General features: G+C 45.7%; 3 protein-coding genes across 3 annotated transcripts in view; 1 reads left to right on the top strand and 2 right to left on the bottom strand.

Annotated features, from left to right (window-relative positions):
• LOC111073852 (semaphorin-2A) overlaps positions 1-9,834 on the bottom strand; it is a 35,379-nt gene extending 25,545 nt beyond the window's left edge. Inside the window, exons 1-2 of the mRNA XM_041592958.1 lie at positions 9,569-9,834; positions 6,187-6,382 (exon numbers count right to left, since the gene is read on the bottom strand). Coding sequence (XP_041448892.1) covers positions 6,187-6,280 — 94 coding nt within the window. The 5' untranslated portion in view covers positions 6,281-6,382; positions 9,569-9,834. The remainder of the gene's footprint in view (positions 1-6,186; positions 6,383-9,568) is intronic.
• Positions 9,835-10,782: 948 nt separating this feature from the next.
• LOC111073850 (nucleolar protein dao-5) lies at positions 10,783-13,308 on the top strand. Its single transcript, XM_022366390.2, has 2 exons — positions 10,783-11,059; positions 11,125-13,308. The coding sequence occupies exons 1-2, from the start codon at positions 10,875-10,877 to the stop codon at positions 13,208-13,210; spliced, it is 2,271 nt and encodes a 756-aa protein (XP_022222082.2). The 5' UTR covers positions 10,783-10,874; the 3' UTR covers positions 13,211-13,308.
• Positions 13,309-17,140: 3,832 nt separating this feature from the next.
• Positions 17,141-18,968, bottom strand: LOC111073856 (cytosol aminopeptidase). Its single transcript, XM_022366396.2, has one exon. It carries the CDS (start codon positions 18,845-18,847, stop codon positions 17,246-17,248), a length of 1,602 nt encoding a protein of 533 aa, XP_022222088.2. The 5' UTR covers positions 18,848-18,968; the 3' UTR covers positions 17,141-17,245.
• Between the last annotated feature and the right edge of the window lie 2,124 nt (positions 18,969-21,092).

Here is a 21,092-nt window from a genome sequence, read left to right on the forward strand (position 1 = left end):
TGACGAGGGCACGCAGAGATGAAGAAGGGCACTCTGCGCTGGACTATTGGCCACTTGACGTTTACGTTTAACAGAAGCTCTTCTTCGCCATGCCCCAATGCATCCTACGGAAGTACATTTGTATGTACATGCATGCATCCTTCATATAATTTGAACGATTTCAGCTTCAGTTTTCAAGTTTTTCAGTTGAAGTTGGAGTTGAAATTGGAATTGCCACTTGGGAGTGTATATCCACATGCCACATGCCACATGCAATTGACGTGCTAAGTAACTGTGTGTATCTCCTCTGGGCAACCTCCAGCTTCCCCGTGTACGTGTCTCTGGCTCATTTGCCTTTTGCCCAGCTCTCTTTTCGCTTTTTGCGCTACTCTAATTCTGCAATGCTCTGCATCCGCACATCTATCTCAGCCTCCTGGAGTATCTTCTAATGCTTCTGCCGCCCCATGTTGTATGTGTCTCCGTCTCCTCTAACGTTGCTGTCTCTCAACCGAATAGACATACAGATACAGTATCTCCTCATGTGTGTGCGAGTGTTGTTTGCTCTGGTGTTGATTCCCAAAAGTATTTTGTATGTTCTGTTCTATTGTTGTTGCCTGAGCTTCTTGCCCAACAATTTCCATCAAACTGTCTGGATGGGTCTCCTCACTTACTCCTCTTGAACTGTATTCCTGCTCTTTATTTCTGTTTATTTGCTATATTTGCTGCCAGGACATGACTGAAAAGTTTTCCCACAGAGCTACTGAGAGAGGGAGAGCGAGAGAGTGCACTCTTGTTTTGGAGCCAAGCCCAGGATACAGTTGGATCTTAGATCTTAGGTCTGAGACCCTCTTTATCCCACTATGCATAATTATAAGACAAAATCCATAATAATTATCATACCATGTGCCATAGCCCGCAAGGCATTTTCCCCAAAGTTCAAATTGAAATCCACTCCAGGGAAAAAGGGGAATTGGAGGGGTTCTCTTTGAAGTGCCACGACAGGCTGGAGCCACAGGAACAGGAACAGGAACTGTGAAATGCTTGTACAAAAGTTGTTGTTTTGTTGTTTCTACGGGAAATTTTCATCATCTGCCTGCGGGCATTACACAAATGACTCATTAAATCTTTTTATTAATTTTTTTGTTTGACAAATTTTTGCAGAAAAACACTTTGGCTCTATGCAAACGCGCGCGCGACGCTTTCAATTTATTTCCCTACACGGGACAGATGTCAGGGACAATTTGCAGGACTGTGGCTATGGTTTGAGTATGGTGAGGGGAAGGCGCAGGAGCATGAGCAGGAGCATGAGCAGGAGTCGTGGTTATGGTCCAGGGGACTCCTCTCCGTGCCATAATAAAACGCTCACTAACACAATTAAACGGTCTTCGGTGGGGGTAAAAAATGAATGTTAAGCAAACATGACAAGGCTTTTAAGCCACAGCTCTTGCACCAGTTCCCGCTTCTGTTTTGCCTGCTTCTCCACCCTGGTTGGTCCATGGGGTTGACTAACATTCTGTGCTCTGTGGTGGGAAATGGGAGGGGAGGGTAAAACTGGTGCACTTACTGTCACTTTTCGTATGCAAAGCGCTCTACGTCTGGCCTTAATTTAATAACATGTAACATTTTGCCAGGATCACAGTACCCTCCCCACAGCCCCTTACCCCGTTGGGCTACAAAGTGCCCAATTAGAGGAGTCTGCTATGAAATGGGTAACCTCTCTACATGTGCTATGTATCTTTCACTCTTTCATGGGGATTTTTTTACAGTCACTGCATTTTGCAATAAATATCCCAAAATTGCAATTGCCAAACACAAACACAAGCACACACACACATGCACCATACATGTACATGGTTTCAAACCGATTTGGCAAGCATTTTTTGGCTTTTGCGGAAGTTTGGCGAGAAATCGTTGACAAGCGACAAAACACTTGACAGCGTCAGCAGAGTACCCCCAAAAAAGGAGTGACATAGAGCGAGAGAGAGGGAGAAAAAGAGCGAAAAAGGGTGTAAGAGCAGGAAGAGAAAAGGATGGAACAGGGAGAAAAGCATTAGAAAATAGCAGAAGCAACAAAACAAAAAATTCTACAAATAAAATCACAGCTTGGAACAACAGCAAAAAACAAAAACCAAAGAAACCTTGGGGCTGATCTAGTAGCACATACCCTAGAAAGCACATACCCTACAGTTTCAAGAGATACAACTTTCAGTAGAACAAAATTCAACTAAGTTGTGGAAACTAAAAAACATCTATAATTACTTCAACAAAGTTTTTAAGATTTCAACTTTAGAGGACTTTATATTTTTGGCGTCAGCATAAATCGCTATTTGGAAATTATTCGTCAACTTATTTGAAGGCCAACATAATGTCTATAATTGAATATAATTATTTTGCTTTATCTGTAAGACAAGACTTATTTTAAAATTGAGTTAGAAGCCCTTTCTCTTTTACAAGTCTACAAAACAAATACTCTCCATTCGCCAGGGTATGGAACACGTTTGAAATTTTGTGTGCCGCAAGCAAACCTGAGTGCAAAAAAAAAAAGGGAAAGAAAAATAGAAGGTGGACGCCAAAAGAAAACAAACCAAAAATGTGTAAATGTGCAATCAAATGAAAGAAAACCAATAATCGAAAAATGCCAATGCAGCGTGCACAAAACACACACACACACACACAGAGAGGGTGTAGTGTGGGGGTAAATTGGTGGAAATGGAGGAGAGATAAAAGGTGGAAGCTGGGGAATTATTGGCTCCGTTGCAGAAGCAGTGCCTTGTGCTTTGGAGGGTGTGTGGATTGTGGGAAGGCAAGTAAAATGCACTAAATAAAACATGAAATTGCAAAAGAAACAAAAAAAAAAGAAAGAATGAAAATTCGAATATGTGAGAGGCACATGGATGTCAGGTGTCTCATGCCCTCCCAACTCCCTCCCCCGACCCTCTATACATATCGCTTCAGCTCTAAAGAATTTACGGCTATAAATTGTTGTCGCACTGAAAGTATAGGAATAGACAGAGCAACAAAAAAAAAAGAGGCAATAGTCGAGTGCCTCGACAGTGGGATACCCAGTATTACCCACTTTACCATATTCGATTGCTGTTTCTAATAACAGACTCCGAGATGTACATGATATGTACTATGATATGATATACCCTCGCTCACTACGGGTACAGGGTACAAGGAGAGAGTATTCGTAGACTCTAAAGACGACATGGTTGCGGCTGCGTCTGCGTCTGCCTCCTCGGGGAATAATTGTGCACAAACAATAAATCAACTTGAGGAGCGGAAAATGGCAAACAAAAGGATTTTTTCAATTTGCGAACCAAAACACACACAAAATAAATGATAATGGCTCTAAGCGAGAACTATTGTTGTGGGGGGGAGGTGGTAAAGAGGTGGGCGAGTGGGTTTGGGACGGGACGGGGACATAACCGCAAGCCGGAAGTCGGAAGCTGGAAGCCAAAATGTCAAAATGCAAAATATTAATCATCATTATTTCAATCAACATTTATTAACATGGACTTTGCATTAGCACATAATGTATTTCTGACCTTTTGTCAACCCCCAAAACAAGCAGAGAAGTGCTGTGGAGAGGCTGTCGCATCCTTTGGTCCTTTCACAAGAGAATACATATAAAGGGAAACCACATTGACAATACTGCTGCTGCTGCTGCTCCTGCTGCCTGCCTGCCACAAGGGTCAAAGCCAAGGCTGTGTCGAGAGTCCCAGTGTCAGGAGAGGCCATGACCGATGCCGTTTGTCTTTTCACAGAGTCTGTTGCTGAGGAAGGGAATGCGATGGATATGTCCCCCCTGTCCGCTGTCCCCTGCCACTGTGTGTGTGTCTGTGTCTCCCTTTTTGTCATTTGAGCAGAGCGCCAACCCCTAAAAAGAGCCCCCAACCCAAAAACTTGTGGCCCTCCTTTTGGAGTCATTTCAAACTCGATTTCAGTCATTTGTCTTTTGTTATATTAATAATTCCCTTTTATTATTGCCAACATGATAATAAGCTGTCTGCTACGGGCACTCATTCTCCCCATCTCCCCATCTCTCTCTCTGAATATCGTAATCATCGCAAACATTTTCCATTATCCCCTCGTCACATTCCCCATTTCCCATTCCTTTTTCCACAGCAGCGCGCAAAAGGTGCGCTATGGCTCACCTTTTTTCCGTACTCCTCATTAATAATAATATAACGGAACACGGTGCAAAGGCGGCGGGTGGGGACGGGATGGACCACATTGGTTGTCTCATTCTCTCAGGCGTCGCTGTACCCTTCATCGTTCAAGTGCCGTTGCATTGTGTCCATCCATTCACTAAAACAAAGCTCTCTCTTACTCTCTCTCTCTCGCTCTGTTCCCTTTTCAGATTGCTCTCTTCTAGTCATTAATTTTCATTTGTTTTGGTTTTATTTTCAAGAGAATTTTTTTTACGAAAATCATCTTGAGTCCTCCTCTGCATCAAATTGTCCCCGCTTTTGTAATAGATCATTAATAAATAACGAATAAAAAAGAATAACACAAATGCCGTGAGCGGGGGAAAGTAATATTAATGCAGTCAAGTGAGTTATTCACTAATTTGATAGATAACCGCAAAAGTTGTTAGCCCAAAAGAAGAAGACGAGTGCTTACACTCGTATAACATGTTGCATAAAGAAAGCGCTGCACAAAGAAAGTTTTAATGAAAACTTTCGTTGCTCCATGGAGCGAGGAGTGTGCAGTGCAGTGGAGTGTGTGCCAGGCAGCACTTGAGAGGATGTCATCCTCAGAAAGTTTGCGAGTGTGTGTGTGTTTGGGCTTTGATTCGATTAGCTCTCGAGTGCTCTCGACACTAAACACTACACTACACAACACAACACCACACGGACAATGTTGTTTTCATTCAAATCAAAACCACGAACCAAGAAACCACAAAATATTATCAAGTGCCTGTGGGATACGAGGGCAAAGAATGGGTTTCTCTAACTTGATTTGCAATTATTATTGTTTAACAAGAAGCATAAGCCGACACTTATCCCCACCCACACACACAACACACACACACTTGATCCTGCGCCTGCTGCTGCTGTTCTTTATACAATACGAAGCCCTACCGCACGAACAATTCTGAATCAAAGATACACAGGATACAGAGATGCAGATACATGCTCGCATTTCCATGCGTGTGTAAGCTTTAGAAGCAAAGAAATTTTCAAATATTTGAGACAATCCCAGACAATTGTTGATTTCACTGGAAGGGAGACCCAGCGCAAGAGGGGGGAGGGGCCATAAATCCAATGACAGAGCCAGCATCCAGCATCAAGGATGCTGGAGCCCAGAACCAATGTCATCTTATTTTAGGCAAATGATAAATTGACAAATTTATTTGGGTCACAGTCAGGGCACATTCATCATCATTTGCAGGAGATTTTCCATCCATCGGGCCACAGGGAAAATTGAAAATTTTACTTTCTATATCCAGCAGTATTTTGGGTATCCTCGATTGCCAAGGATATTTGTAACAGGCAGAAGGAAGGACAATAAGAAAACACCTAAAAAATGCTCTGTGTGCTGACTCTTTTTCTCTTCCGTTGTGGCCCTGCAGTGGGGGACAGAACTTCATCTGTTTTGTCCATCATTATGTGTGAGTTTTTTTAATTCCAGGTACTGCCACAGTCGTAAGATATGGTAATACTAATGCTACTGCTGATGCTGCTGGTGCTGTGATGCTGCTGTTGTTGTCTACTTATAATGGAGTGGCTTTCTGGCCAACTGACGGACAGTTTTGGCCAAAATGCTAATACAGTTATAATGAGCTTTAAGCCAATTGGATTGTATGTCCATGATTTGGGTTGAATGCGAAGTGAGATCCTAAAATGTGGCTTGAAGTCTCATTCGGACATTTGCATAATTAAAATTGATGCTCCTTACTAGGAGCTAGGCAGGGTTTTGCTTGCCTTCGAGAACTCCTGTCCATTGTTTATTTATAATCCGTGCAACTAGTTCGCTGATTGAGTTGCCATCCCAGCATTGAGGAGCGCATAAATTTGCATTATTGATTGCGACATACTCTCTGTGTGTTCTCTGTGTGTTCTGTGTGTTCTGTATGTTCGGTCTGTGTGTGTATGCAGCGTTCTTCGTGTTGCGATTTCTTTCTGCATAATGCAGCAGAAGAACAAGACTTTAATCAGGTGTGCAGAACGGGAATTAGAGATATACCCTATAGAAACTTACCTGGCGATAGCTCCTCGGTCATGGCACATATCTGTCGAGTGGAGAGTGCCAGCAGGAGGCAGGCACCCAGCAGCAGGCATTCGGCGGCAAACATTTCGATCGAGAATTGTATGAACACTTTTGGCAGTGAGCTTTTAGAAGAGACGGCAGTGGATTGGCAGTGACTGGCCCGCTCTCCTTGGGAGAATTGTCAGTTCTGAAATGAAACATAAAATGAAATTAATAATGTACTTTTTATTAAGCTCCAAGTCTCTAGTGCAAAACTCTCTATCCCAGGGCTGCCACATTGGGGATATATTGTGCGCAATTTGCCAGCGGAATCATTAAGATTTGCCAGGCATCGACGGGCCACGACTCTGACGCACATTATTCACTGGGCGGCAGCGCCGCAAAGTATGCAACGTCATGCGGTATGGTGAAGGATCTCCACGAGGGCGAGTGCTCCGCCACCGATGGCTGACGGGCTCTGATGGGTGCTCTGTCGAATGGGGCGGGGGCGGGAGGAGGTGGCACATTGAGCCACACGTCAAACACATTCATCACGAGTGCCAGAGTGACAGATGGTAAATGCGCGCGAGCCTACAGCCTCGTTTGTTCATGGCCTCTGGCCTACAGCCCAGCCCAGCCTAGCCCAGCCGCCTGTCCTGTCCTGCTCCCTGGTCCAGTTTTTACGCCGGTTTGCCCCACCCTATTTTTCTCTCCTGTCATATGGCGCAAAGGACAAAAAGAACAAATGGAAATTTTTCCAATTATTGCAGACAGCAGCAGCAGCGGCAGCAACATCATCGCAGTCCTGCACTCCTGCAGAAGCGCAAAAAGGAACATTCAACGCTTTAAAGTGTGACAATTCTCATATTTCATTCATGCTCTCAGGTCTCAATGCCTCCAATGCCCCATGCCACATGTCGCATGCCGCATGCCTCAGATTCTGATTTATCAATAACTAATTGCAGAATTTTGAGTGACGCGTCGCTCGAGCGACCTCGTCGCCAGTTGATCAAAAACCCATTCTGTCAGCATCACATGGCCACGAATCCAATATAACAGTGCAAATACATGTACATATGCACGCTACATACGCACATACATACGCGATACACTTAGAGCATATTCGGAAAGTAGTGCAATATGTGGGATAGGTAGGATAGAGGGTCAGAGTGGGTCACATCTGTGGATGACATGATTTTGGCATTAAACTGAAAGTCATATTTCGGGCTGGGCTCCTCTCTTCTTTTCTTTTTGATTATTTTTGATACATTTTATTTTTATTTTGGACTGACAGCAGCTGTTGAATAATTACATACACATGAGGATAGACGGTTAGAGGGTGTACGGTGCCTGGCATAGCCATAAGAGTCGTTTTGGGGAATCTTAGAAGAAGAATATTTATCCAGAAATATAGGATATATCTTCTGAAAATAATCGGAAACCGATGGAAATGTTTTTCAATCATATTCTGAAAATATTTGTGAATATATATTATTGAATATCGTTTCTTTTAGTGAATTATTTTTATTTTTATCAAATAAGAATAACTAAATTTATGATATTGAATTAAAAAAGATATTCAGACTTTACTAGGGTTACGGCCATTTACATATATGTACGAAACGCACTGTATAATGGTCGCCATATGGCAGCATATGACCCAAGACACGGGGCTCGCTGCTGCTTGGCTCCATCAACACTTTCAATTTCAAAAGGAAACTTTTGGGATCCACGCCACAAGCACTGAAGGGTGGAGGGGGGTGGGTTGTGTGTGTGTGTGTGTGTGTGTACAGTGAAGGAAGGATTGTGAGCGTGAATGGGCTGAGGGTCCTTGCTTTACGAGGTCCTGTTAACCGCGCGGGTATTTACACTAAGTCTAATGAAATGTTTAACAAGCACTTTGCTCTGCGCAAATCCCAATGACCCATAATATTAGCATAAAATCACTTGGCAAAGCCAAAAAGGGAGAAGAACCTACCTCGCTGCCACCCCCTGTGCTGCCCGGTGCCACCCTATGCCACCCTATACCCTTCCCTATGCCATCTCTCCCATTCGCTTCATAAATAAGTAGTTTTAGGTGTATGTGTGTGTGTGTGTGTGGTGTGGCATGGTGCTACTTGCTAGTCCGCTTGCGTGGCAAGACACGGCCCAATGCGGCGGTGGGGCCTCGGAACGGGAAAATTTTCATTTAAATTGCACACTTTAAAAGTTGCTCCTCCAAAAGGGGTGGCTGCTCCTGCTTCTGCAGAGTGGGGGCCAAAAGGCTTAACAAAGCGGCCAATCCAAGTCCCTGGCCTATGGCCTATGGCTATGCGATGGGTATGTATGTACATTGTACATATATATGTACATACGAACATATATATTCCATGGCATTACGCTGCATATAAATTTTTTATGTTGGTCCAATGTTTTATTTGTTTCTGGGCGCCACACCGCGCCACGGCGCTCCTTTTGCTGTTCCGCCTCTGCCGCAACCAAAAATAAATTACATTAAAATTCTAAGCCATCAACCAGCAACAGCAGCTTTGGAAATTTATTTTTCCACATTATTCGCAACAAACTCTATTTATTTCCAAGGGATGCGAGTGGAAACCAAATGGGGGTTTCTATCCGGCAGCGAAGTTATACAACCATCATTCGAGTCAATTAGTAGATTTGTACAATTTAGTTTTGTGGTCTAAGGGAATTTTGATGAGTTTCATTTCATATTACGTTATACCCCAACAGTGAGGCTTAGCGCTGGTAATACGTGTAGTTGCTGTGGCAGCTGCACGAATGTTGATCTCCAATTTGTTAGAACATTGTTGGGGTTTATTTTCGATGCCATATTTGGGGAGTTTGCTCCTTTATTTATGGTTTTTGGTACTAGTATTACGTAGTATTATTTTATAGAGATTTTGAACCAATTTAAATTAGGTTTTATTTTTTAATAAATGCATATACATACATATGTACATAAATTTGAGACAACATATGGTCCTGGCATTTAATGGTCATTCGTATATTTTTTGGTGTAATTGATTCTCATATCGGCAATGTTTATTTTCGTTTTGCCAAAATGTAATATACGTGAATTTTATGCATCTAAAGATAGTTTTACATATTTTATATGTTCTGTAAATTGCCCATCTACATCTTTCTTTTCCTCTACACCTTTATACATAGTTTCATTTCCAAAGAACAAGCCCGAGGATTTGCCACATGACACATCTTGCACAGGTATTCCTTTGACTTTTCCAATGCCTTAGGATTTCATACACAGAGTCACATGTTTGTATACAGACACACACACACACAGACTCACAGGCACAATCACACCCACATATCGTGCATTCAACGTCACAGAAATCCCCCACAATTGCAACCATTACCCCATTTTTGTGTAACTTACCTAAAATTAAATCAGTTTTAGCATACGCATACAGAATGTTCAGTTAACGATTAAATTATTGTTAAGTTTTTAGTTTGCACGAAGGGAAAAAAATGTAAACACAGATACAAACACACGCGCACTCCACTCACGGGGGACACCACACACACACACTCGTCGCAGGACTCTGCTCTGCGGAATTACTATTACGCCTCGTCCATAGACCGGAGTCCACTCACAAACATTGTCCACACATGTTCCTTTTTATGCCTAATTGTTGAAATTGCACTTAACTTTTTAACGAATTTATGTTGCAAAAAAACAAAAATACACGAAAAATGTACAGATGCACAAAAAATTACTGACAGACAGACGAAGGCGCGCTCTGCTCTCTCTCTCTTGCTCTAGCGCTCTCTCTCTTGCCCAGTGTTCCATTTCATTCATTTGCGCTCTCTCCCTGCGTTCCATTGCCGCGTATGTCCTTTGAAATCAACATCTGGCAGCACAAATGTAGGGGAGAGCAACGCAAGAGGGTCGACGGGAGCTGTCAAAGTGACAGCTGTAGCGTTGCCACAGCGCAGAAGCAGAACTGTGTTTTGCCTCATTTCGTTTCCATTTCGTTTCGTTTTGCCAGTGGCCTGGAACCTGGCACTTTTGGCAAGGGTTGCTTTCAAGGCTCTCTCCTCTCACGCTCATCTTCCCCTCCCCTATTGCTACTCTTTGCCGCTCATTGCTGCGTGAGAGACGGGGGGAGAGCGACAACGACAATTACCTGGAGAATTGGCATTAGCCCATTTTCGTTGCGTTATAAATTGCGTTTGTCACTTTGCGAACATTTACTGGCTTCTCTCCTGACTCCTTGCTCCTGACTGTTGATGTTGATGATGATGATGCTCCCGCTCCCCATACGTCTGCTGCTGCTGCTTGTGATTTTACATTTCCCTTCGATTCGTACCTCCGTATTCCAAGGATCCCCATTCTAGCAATTACATTTAACTTTCGTGCGTCTGCTGGCATGGAATTGATTTTCGATTTTATTGTCAGTTAGATGATGATGCTGCTTGGTCTAGTGGGTCCTTGAAGCTCTGATTTAATTGAAACTGCATGAATATGCAATTTTATCAGGCTATAAATTGAAGAATGCTTTGCTTCATGCCTTTCACCTTTTCCCTCCCAACTCACTCACACAGTTGGCTCCCCCTACTCGAGCTACATTTTCCCCCATCACTCCCCTTTTGATCATTCAAAAAGTATCACACATCAGATATATATAAATATATATATTCTCCACAAATTATATTTTATATTAAGAATAAACCAAATAGAGATGGTAATTTGGAAGCAGTTTGTAAACTGCATTAAGAAGGGCACCGGCCAGAAAAACGGCGGAGGAGGCAAGAATAAGGTACCGACACCAAAACTGATCAATATGTCGGATATACTGCAGCGAGTGCCGCCCAATCAGCTGCCACAGTTCCAGATGTTCAAGAAAAGAAATGAAAAGTACAGAGCGTAAGATATAGCTATACCTAGCGATCCATAGATGCCATATATACGTAATCCTCAATCCCCCACAGGCGCGTTGGCAAATATCCCGATTCCATGCCGAAAATCGACTGGGAATACTATCGCAAGAATGTGCGGCCAGAGTTCGTCAGTTGGGTGACACAATTCGAGCAGAAATACGATAAGCTTGATACCCTGTTCGTGAATCGGCACGTGATGCTGAGCAGTCGGCGATACTTCGAGGAGGTCAACAAGGAGGCGGAGGATATGCAGCGGGAGATCTGTGAGTACAAGGAGGAGTCGGACAAGCGCATCAAGGTGCTCAACGAACAGCTGGACGTCCTGAAGGCCATGATGCCCTACGAGCAGATGACCATGGAGGAGTTCTGCCTTCACCGGCCACACTTGGCCCCCGATTTCATAAACAAGCCCACATTCTGGCCGCACACACCCGAGGAGCAGACGCCAGGGCCCTCTGATCCAACGGCCATGCATCCGGAAGAGCCAGAAGAGCCGCCAAAGCCACCGTCCAAGCCACCTGCGCCCACTGCTGCGGCAGCCACAGATGCCAAACCGACGGAGGCCAAGAAACCCGCCGAATCAAGTCCATCCCCAAAGAAGGAAGAACCTTCAAAGGCTGTTGAGGAAATGACAGAGAAAGGCGCGGAGATGGCCAAAGAGTTGGCAATAAAGGCGCAACAGTTTCTCACTTTCGCCATAGCAAAGATCTCACAGATGGTGAAACAGGTGCAGGGAGCGGCAGCGTCCGCCAGAGCTGCCAAAGCGGCAGCGAAGGCCAAACCGAAACCAACAGAAGTCACAGCGAAGCCATCGGAAGGATCAGCATTGGCCAAGTCCAAAGCAAAATCCAAATCAGAAGACGAAGACGATGATCACTACCATCGTCGGGAGCACTCGCCGAACATTTGCACACAGACCATTATCCGGGGCGACGCAACGCAGTTGAATCCCGATGTGAAGGCAAAGCATACGCATCTCAGCATCGACGGGGATGACGATGAGGATGATTTGCCAGAGGAAAAGCGTAAGAGGTGCACGGAAATGGAATGCAAACGCAAGAACAAGGAAAAGCAGGCTGACAACTGCGACGATGACGATGACGACGACGACAATGATATCCCATGCAAGTATCAGAAAAAACGAGAGATTTCCGAATGTGAAGCTTACTGTCAGTCGCGGGACAAAGAGGAATCCCCGGCAAAGGACTGCGCGGAGCAGCAGAAATGTGAGGCTGAGGAATCGGACAACGAATGTGAAATGGAATCAACGAAAAAGAAGGAAAAAAAGGTACAATTCGAAGATGCAGCCAATGCAGATTTTTCCGTTTCAATTACCACCTGTGAGCCTGTTCAGAAGAGCGGAGAAATCGACAAAAAAGGGACAAGGGATCCATGCAAACCTCAGGAAAAGGCCTCCCTAAGCCAGATGCCGGATGGCGGAAACTCAAGCCAAGGCATGTGGATGGGCCAGAAAGGCATTGACATAATGAGCTCCGATCAGCATCCAAAAGAGCCCAAGGAACCACCGAATATGGGGGCTACGGATGTTTCCGTCAAACAGAAGAGTAATTGGTACAAAGATACAAAGGAATTGGAGACAGAAGAGCCCAAAGACAAAGGAGCGAAAGCTAAAGCCAGAGATGCAGTTGCGCCTGGCGATCCAAAAGAGGTGCAGGAATCTCCAATCACTGTCTATCCGCGAATGGAGATTGCAGCAAAAGCAAAGAAATCCAAGCCTGAACCACCGCCAGTGGCGGTCGAAAAGGAGACCACAGATGACATGGCCAAACGGGTCTTTGACATGGCCACAGATGCCGCCTCAATGCTCAGCGAAGCCACCATCTCCGTAGAGGAGGCCAAGAAGTTGAAGAGTCATCGCATCGAGACCCTGGAGGCCGCCTATCGATCCGCCCACAAGCAGGCGAATCGGGCTCTGGCCGAGGCCTTCAAGGCCGTGGAAGCGGCCAAAAAGTTGGCCAAGAGATCGCGCAGCTCAAGCGAATCGCAGTTCCGGGATCACGATGCCCAGGCGATGGCCGAGAAGCATGCACTGCTGGCCAAGATGTTGGTCAATCGTGCGGTGGCCCTGAAGAAGGAAATCGCCAAGGTTCTCGAGAAACTGAAGCCCCAAGAGTGATCCCAGTCCCCTCCAATCAAGAGTTTATTCCACAATTTAAGCAATGTTTTGCTTTTTTGTTTTCGATGTTTAGTTTCTATTAAATTTTCTGCAGCATTTCCCTTTCGTTTCGTTTGTGGCTCAAATGCTAATTTTCACTACCATTTTGCTGACCAAAAGCTTCAGATACGAAACGCTTTTTCTGGCGGCTGTTGAAAACTTTTCTATTTCGAATTAGCCAACAAAATGTGTTCCTTTGTGCGTGTGTGCCGTTTTCCTGTGTGTGTGTGTGTGTGTAGCATTCGTAGATTGCATAATTATGCAAATTTTTGTTGTTCTTGCACCCTCTACATGTTGCAGAGCAGGGTATATCGGGGACGTATTTTGTATTTGTATTTGTATTTTGTATTTGCCATCCTAGCGTGACAAGCATATAAATACTTATAAATTAAGGCGCTAGTCACAACAATTCTAATAGTTATTAACACATAAAAAGTAGTTTGTATTATATATTTTAAATTTTATTAATTCTCTTTCGTTCTCTTCACTAGAATATAAAATGAAAATTGAAGAGGAATGCCAAAAAGTGGGAAGTGGCGGACAAGTCTTCAAAGGAACTATGTAAGTACCGAGTAATAACATAATTAAGATGAACAGATTTTCCTTTATCTCTCTCTCTATAATATTGATCAAGAGTCGATGTTAATTTTGCCCACAAAAAAAAAAACAAAGGGTAAGCCGGCAGTCGAGACGCTTAAAGACATAAAGCATTTCGTTTCTGTTTTTGGTCTTTGGATTTCAAAGTAGCGATCCGAAAAGTGCTGCCTACTTTTTCCGTCGCAGTTTTCGCAATCAACGCACATTTGCATAATTAGTGTGTGCGTGTGCAGTTGTTTGTTAGTGTGTGTGTGTTGGTGTGTAGGTGCGTGCTTAATTCCCGTTTGATAGTTTGTTATAAGCTTTAAGCCTTGTAAGCATTCCTTTTGTTCACCGAAAATTGAAAATCCCCGCTAATGTGCAGACATTGTAAATATTTTCCACTAAAATCCGGCTTGGCTTTTATTTATGTGTATTCATTTATATATGTATTTGTAAACTTTAGCAGCCATATAAATTCAATTTGAAAGCCCCTTTTGGGCTGGGTTGGGGTGCCGCAGCGTCCTTTTGTCTGCTGCTGGCGCTGGCCGTGGCCCTGGCCCTGGCCCTTTGTGGAGCCTTTCATTGTGCAAGTGTATACAAACACCTTATCGCTTAATCGATTACGTAGGTGACAAAAGCATTTTGTTCAAACGCAAGGAGGCTACACCCTGCCAAGGGTCTAATGTACCCTTTGGGGACACCTTTTCACAGCGCAATTTGCATATTTATTTAGAATTTGAAACTGATTTCAGGCCCTCGAACGCGGCGGCAGTCGATTAAGCTTGAAAGGATTATTCATGAGCTACAAAGTGCGCGGCGAAACACACACAAAATTTGCTTTAAGCCAAAGAGCCGAACATTCCGAACATCCAATGGAATTGGCCATTTGGCAACAGTATGCTTTTCCGCCTCAACATTTCTTTGATAGTTTTGCCCTGTGCCCTGCCGTTCTGGTTGACAATTTCCCGCTGGCTTCTTGTTGCGGAAATATAAAATATTGCGCTTATGTTTATTGTTTTTCCCCTCCCCGTCCCTTGTCGGTGGCAATTCCCAGATGGAAATAGATTCTTTTTGGCAAGTGCTTTCCTCCGCACTGCCTGTTGGCATTGACCCAAACATAATTAAAATTTATAAACCCCATCCCCCCGGCCACTGAAAACTCAAAGCAAATACGATTTTCCCTTAGTTTTATGGCCATGTGTGTGTGTGTGTGTGTGTGGTGGGTTTTTATGGGTTTTAGCTTGGCTTTTAATAGCGCCCAATGGCCAGAAGCTGCCCTAATTAGCGGCATTTAACTAAGCCTCATGTTTTGGGGCCGACGTGATCCTGATTACAAGTGGAGTCGTACTCCTAGAGGGTCCTGCAGGACACACCTGGAGCCAGGACTGCCGCGGACAGCGGGTGGAACATTGAAAATGTAAATTTTCACAGCATGGAAGCAGCAACAGCGAGGAACCCAAGAGCTTGATTACTCAAGTCCTGGGAGCTCCTACATTTAGCCTGGTCCTGTTACTGTTTCTGTCCTGTGATCCTGGCGCGTGTCCCCACAAACACACACACACACACACACTTAACGACGTAGTTAGCGTTAGTTAACGTATGTACGTGATATCGTTAAGTTTCGGTATAACGTTACCCGTAGACCACGCGGCGCCCTGCGGCATAATAAGTGTCTTATTAGTTATGCCAATGGAGGAACCATCTCCCCCCCCACCACTACCCCCTGGACACACACATTCGGTGGAGACACTTTTACCATTTCGCTGGGCCCTGGCACAGGCCAAAACCCAAGGTTCGTTCTCCCAGGACTCGGTTTCGAATTCAGATTCGGTCGCTGTGTTGCCTCATCCACTGGCCGAAAAATTCTGTTTGCTTAGGAGCGCGCTCCGTCTGTTCCAACTGTTGCCTTGAATTTCAATTTTGTTTTTTGGGGTCCAACGTACGTCTATGCCTCTATGTCTCATCTTATATCTCCGCTTATTGTGGCACATTCGCTTCAATTAGCAGATATCTCTACTGCTGCTGCTGCTGTTGCTACTGCTGCTGTGGCTGCCACTCGTTCTACTGCCAATTACTGCCCATCGATGGGTTGTAATTAATTCAAAGCAAACACTTGAGGGCCATCTTCTAGCACGTCGAATTTGAGGCCGCAATGAAAAGTCTTGAGCGGCTGAAACCACCGCTGTAAAACGTGTCTTAAGTTCTTCTTTCGTTCGATCTCTTTCTTCCACCTTCGGTGGAAAAGGCAAAGTGTAAGAGCTGCAAAAGGAGGATTTTCTTCGAAGGCAGGTCCTAAAATAATAATAAAAAAAAAAAATACGGAAAATCTATTGCCACAGTTGGAAAGAAGATAAAATTAACGGCCGTCTGTCGGAAGAGCGAAATGAAAATTAAATTCCAAACAGCCGTTGGGCCTTTGGGATGGGTTCGTTGGGTGAGGGGGGGTTTGGTTCGCTGGACAAACTTTGGGGGTTGGTTGGGATGGGCTCTGCCTGTCCAGGTAATCGGCAACGTGTAGTATTTACTTTTAGCGCAGCTTGTTTATTTTTTAATTTCCTTCCAATTAAGCAACAAACAAGAGCGACCGAAAGCGAAACTGAGACTCGAGAACGATTCCCGAACTCTGAGGCAGGCAGGCAGGCAGGACCCTGCTCTGTGCCTTCCGCGGACTCTTGCAGCGAAGCTCTTGAGGCTGTGGGCCACACGAAGCAGAAAGGACAGAAAAAAACACACATAAAACAGAAAAGAAAATTCAATCAATTCGCTCAAACCTAAAAACATGCTGGAAAATTCATTAAAAATCGTTAACTTTTGCTTAGTTTTTCTTGGATTTTTATTGCGGCTCTGGCAGGCATTTTTTGTGCGATAATGACATTATTAAGCAATGACACAAGTGACAGTCGGATGGATATATTTAAAATTAAGATAGTTTTCGTGTGCTGGGACTTAAAACTTTATAGCAGCCAATTAAGAAACCTTATATAAAGAGAAATCTCCTGTCACGCGCACATCACTAGCTCTTTTAAGTGCTCGCCTGTGGCCTGTGGCCTTTGGCAGGAGGCAGGAGGCCATTACCTATGCAAAACATGTGCGCATAAATAAAGAATGTGACTCAACATTTGTAGGCATCACATCCACATTCACATTCACATCCACATCTACATATCCACATGTTGGGGCACGTATACTCGGTGGCATTATTTGCTTGCAGCAATTAGCAACTCTACCGAAATTCCCTTTTCGAGGCATTAATTAGGCTGCAGGACCAGGACGAGCTTCCTGCGAGCACTTAGAGAGAACGATAAACATGGCTTTAAAAGCTCTAAACTATATTCTTAAAGCAAAACAAAGTGCGAGTATTTACAGAGAATTTCAGGGAATTGGTATCAGTTGAGGTAAAATAAAAGGATCCTCCTATCAGGCCGAAGGACATTTGCAGGCTAATTGGTAGAGGAATTGGACGAGAGTGCGTGTGGGGCGTCCGCTCATGCGGTCCTTGAGAAGATACGGCGGCACCCCGTCCTTGGCCAGCATCCCCGTGCCGTGGGTATCGAGATGCACCCAATCGCTGCACGGCACCATCTCGTGGAGGACGGCGGCGGCCAGACAGGACGACGCTGGTCCCCGTCCCTTGTTGCACATGTCAAATGTGCCGAATTTCGTGACCAAATGCTTGAAGTACTTCCACAGTGGCAGGCGCCACAGGCGGTCGCCCGAGTAGCCGCCGGCCTTCTGGAACTGCTTCCACAGAAAGGAGTTGTTCGTCCACAATCCAGTGGCCGAGCCGCCCAATCCTTTGGTGACGCCCGTCGCCAGCGATCCCACATCGATGACAAGCCGCGGCTTGAACGTCGCCTGGCCGTAAAGCAGGGGATCGGCCAGCATCACTGTGCCGGCGATATTGGGATCCATGACGCGCATCGTCCGGCCGTTGAGCAGTGTGATAACATCGCCTGGTTTCACGGCCATTCCCGAGGGCAGGTTCTCGCAGAGCGGCAGCACCGCCGACAGATTGATGGGCAGCGAGAGGGCGGAGGCCGCACGGATGGTGGCCACCACCAGGGCGGCTCCGGAGACGGTACCGCGGTACTCGTCCATGCCCCTCTTAGGCTTCAGGCAAAAGCCACCGCTGTGGAAGGTCAGTCCCTGGCCGAGCAGCAGGACGGGCTTGTCCTCCGGGGCGGTGCCGCAGTAGCTGATCTCCAGCAGGACAGGGGGCTCGCAGGAGCCCTTGGCAATCGCCAGGAAGGAAGCGATGCCCTTATCCTCGATCCAGTCCAAGGAACGCACCTCCACGGTAACGCCGCAGGGGCAAAGGGCATCGACGGCGGCCTGGGCGAAGATCAGTGGAGTCATCTGGTTGGCCGGCGTGTCACTAAGACGCCGCGCAAGGTTCTGCGACTCGGCCTTGAACAGTCCCCGCGACCAGCCAGCCACGTCCGACGATTGGTACAGCTCCAGCTTCGGGATGTGGGTGCGATCGCGCTTGCGACGGTTCATGTTGTAGCGCCAAACGGCCATGGCCGAACCCTCGGCTGCTTGCTCCGCATAGTCCATGGCATCCACGTGGACCTCACTGCAGCCCTGGAGCTGCAGGGCGCGGGCGCCAGTGGCGGCGCACACGCGCACATTCTCCATGCCCTCGTCGATGACCTCCTCGTGATTGTAGCCGGCCCCCTCTCTGCCCAGCCCCACCACCGCCAGGCAGTTGAAGTCCGTGCCGATGTTGTGGAACAGTCGTCCCATCCCCAGCTCCCCCTCGAGACCCGTCTCGCGAATCAGCTCAGTCAATTTTCCGCTGGCCAGACGATCCAACTCATCGCCGCCCGCCGAAAGCTTCGGCGGATGATCGCCCTCCTTCTCGTACAGACCCACGGCGACGCCTCGCATCTCTCCGCATTTGGTGCGCACCTGCAGGTAGCGCAGGCTCTCTGGCCCGGTCCGAGATAGTGCCCCATGGAAGCGGAGCAGTCCCAACGCAGAGCGACGTAAGCCACCGAAGAAGTGTAGTCGAGACATTCTGGAAATTTTGAGAACGATTCCAAAAAAGAATCACAAAATTATTGTGGCAATCAAATTATATGTGGGTGTGTGTGTGTGTGTGTGAGTCTCCGTTGCGAAGGAATGAGAATACTGAGAATACAACACAGACAACACATTTGACCCAGTGCACTACGATTAAGAAGAAAACCAACAGAATTGTATGTGTTGCTACGATTATTCACACGAAAAAGTGCTCATGAGGGCGTCTCTTTCAGAGGCTCACAAAGTTTCCGCTGGAGTTTCCGTATCTGAAAGCTTTTGGAAAGGCATGCCATGGAGTACGCGCATTCTAGAGTCCTCCAATGCATTCCACTGGAATCATCGATGACACTCTGAGGAGTGGCATAATTTCAACCGATAACCGCTGGAAAAACCGGAGAAACTTTTATTGAAAATTGTTGACAATTAAGCAATTTATTTACCATAGAATACGCACATGGCACACATACAAATGTACTTGACTATGTATGTGGGACGTGGCTACACTTAAAACTTTGTACCGTGATTAAATTTGCAATTATAAACGGCAACGGCAGGCGGCCGCAACAACAAGTGCACTTGCCACCATGTCACACATAATGAAAAAAAAGTGAATTGGGCAAGGGGAAAAAGCTGGAAAAGTATATAAAAATTGCAACCAAGCCGCAGACGAAACACGTAAAAGCAATAAAGCAATAAATTGCCCAATTTGAAGCACTATTGTAGCCAATAATTTGCACAGCCACTTGCCCACATGCCCAACGCCAATGGGGCATGGTTCGGTGGCATATATGTAGAAGGCAGGCAATGCATTGCCATCTTCCATTCGCCATCCCGACATCCCGCCATCCCGCCATCCGCCACGCACCACACATATAATTTGCAACAAAAATATTCACATTTGTCAATGTCGCGTGATTGATGTGGTCGAACGCATTTCCGCCGTGCAGACAGGAGTCCCACAGAGAGAGAGAGAGAGAGAAGAGAGGAGAAAGAGAAGCGTAAAAAACAGCCAATATACAGATATAAATACAACAATATATACATACATACGTGCAATAAGTAGGCGGTACAAAAAAAAATACACACACAACGTTTATGTTTTTTTTTTTGGCAAAAAAGGATGCTGTATGTTTCTCCAGAAGGATGCGGATGCTCTGGCAATGGATCTGTCTGTGGAGTTCTCGTTGGCCCTGGCAACTGTGTGTGTGTTGGCGACATTACGCGATTTTACGCATGATTTCAAATTAATGACAGCGGCGCCTGGAATTCCCCCACTCCACGGCCGCGGCCGCGGCCACGCATCCAATCCATCCACATCCATCCACACACCTTTAAGAAAAACCTTTAACAATGCCCACCGCTCTTGCAGGATGTTTAATTTCCTAAATGCATAAATCTCTACTAATACGCCACCACAAACAACACACCAGCACACCAACACACCAACGCAACAAAAGCAGCAGCAAATCTAAATCTAAAACGCGAACCAACAGTTGTTGTTGCTACCCTGGACAAGAGAGTGCAACCCACTGTTGACCAGAAGTTTGTCTCTTTCTATTTATTTGTGTTTCCTTCAGGCTAGGCAAAGCATAGGAGCGATCCACATCATCAGTTGGCATTAACCATTAGAATGTCCCACAGCAACTATCGCTTCTCTAGGGTACATATCACTTCGGTTCGACTTGTTCTTATTGTTTTACTATGGCTAGTGCCGTTGTTGGTGTGCGTGCAACATCCGAAACTCATAAACAAACTTCAAACGACATTTCCCGCACAGTGCGGGACAATGGCCAAAAAAGGTAGGCAAAAAATGGTTTTTGCAGCTTATTACGCACGGCTACCAATGGTCCTGGAAATGGTCCTGTGAATGTCCTGGGCAACCGCAGCAATTCAGCATCATATGTGGCCGGGTGGCGCGGCCGTGTGTGTGGCTCTGTGTGGCGACTCCTGGATACAATGGGTGTGTGTGTGTGTGTGGCTGTGTGTGGCTGTGTGTGGCAGGCGGAAGATGACAACGGCCTAGCTTTGGGTCCTCACACACACACACGAAAAGCTTTCGTTTCGATTTCCGTTTTTTTGGTCCTCGAATTCCCGATTCGCAGGGAAGAACTGAAAGATCTTGCCACAGAATATAGCCGATTATATGGGCAAATTTATTGCTTCCTTTTTGACTTTTGCCAGAGGATTTGTAAACATGGAGATTTAAAGAAATGCAATAGAAATGGATACGGATAGGGAA

Source organism: Drosophila obscura, unplaced genomic scaffold (genome assembly GCF_018151105.1).
Source record: "Drosophila obscura isolate BZ-5 IFL unplaced genomic scaffold, ASM1815110v1 contig_186, whole genome shotgun sequence".
In the NCBI taxonomy this organism is placed as follows: Eukaryota; Metazoa; Arthropoda; class Insecta; order Diptera; family Drosophilidae; genus Drosophila; species Drosophila obscura.

Excerpts from the sequence above, each read along its gene's own strand:
- LOC111073850 (XM_022366390.2), top strand. The coding sequence starts at position 10,875 with ATGGTAATTTGGAAGCAGTTTGTAAACTGCATTAAGAAGGGCACCGGC. Across the intron at positions 11,060-11,124 it reads AGAAATGAAAAGTACAGAGC|GCGCGTTGGCAAATATCCCG; the intron begins GTAAGATATAGC and ends AATCCCCCACAG.
- LOC111073856 (XM_022366396.2), bottom strand. The coding sequence starts at position 18,847 with ATGTCTCGACTACACTTCTTCGGTGGCTTACGTCGCTCTGCGTTGGGA.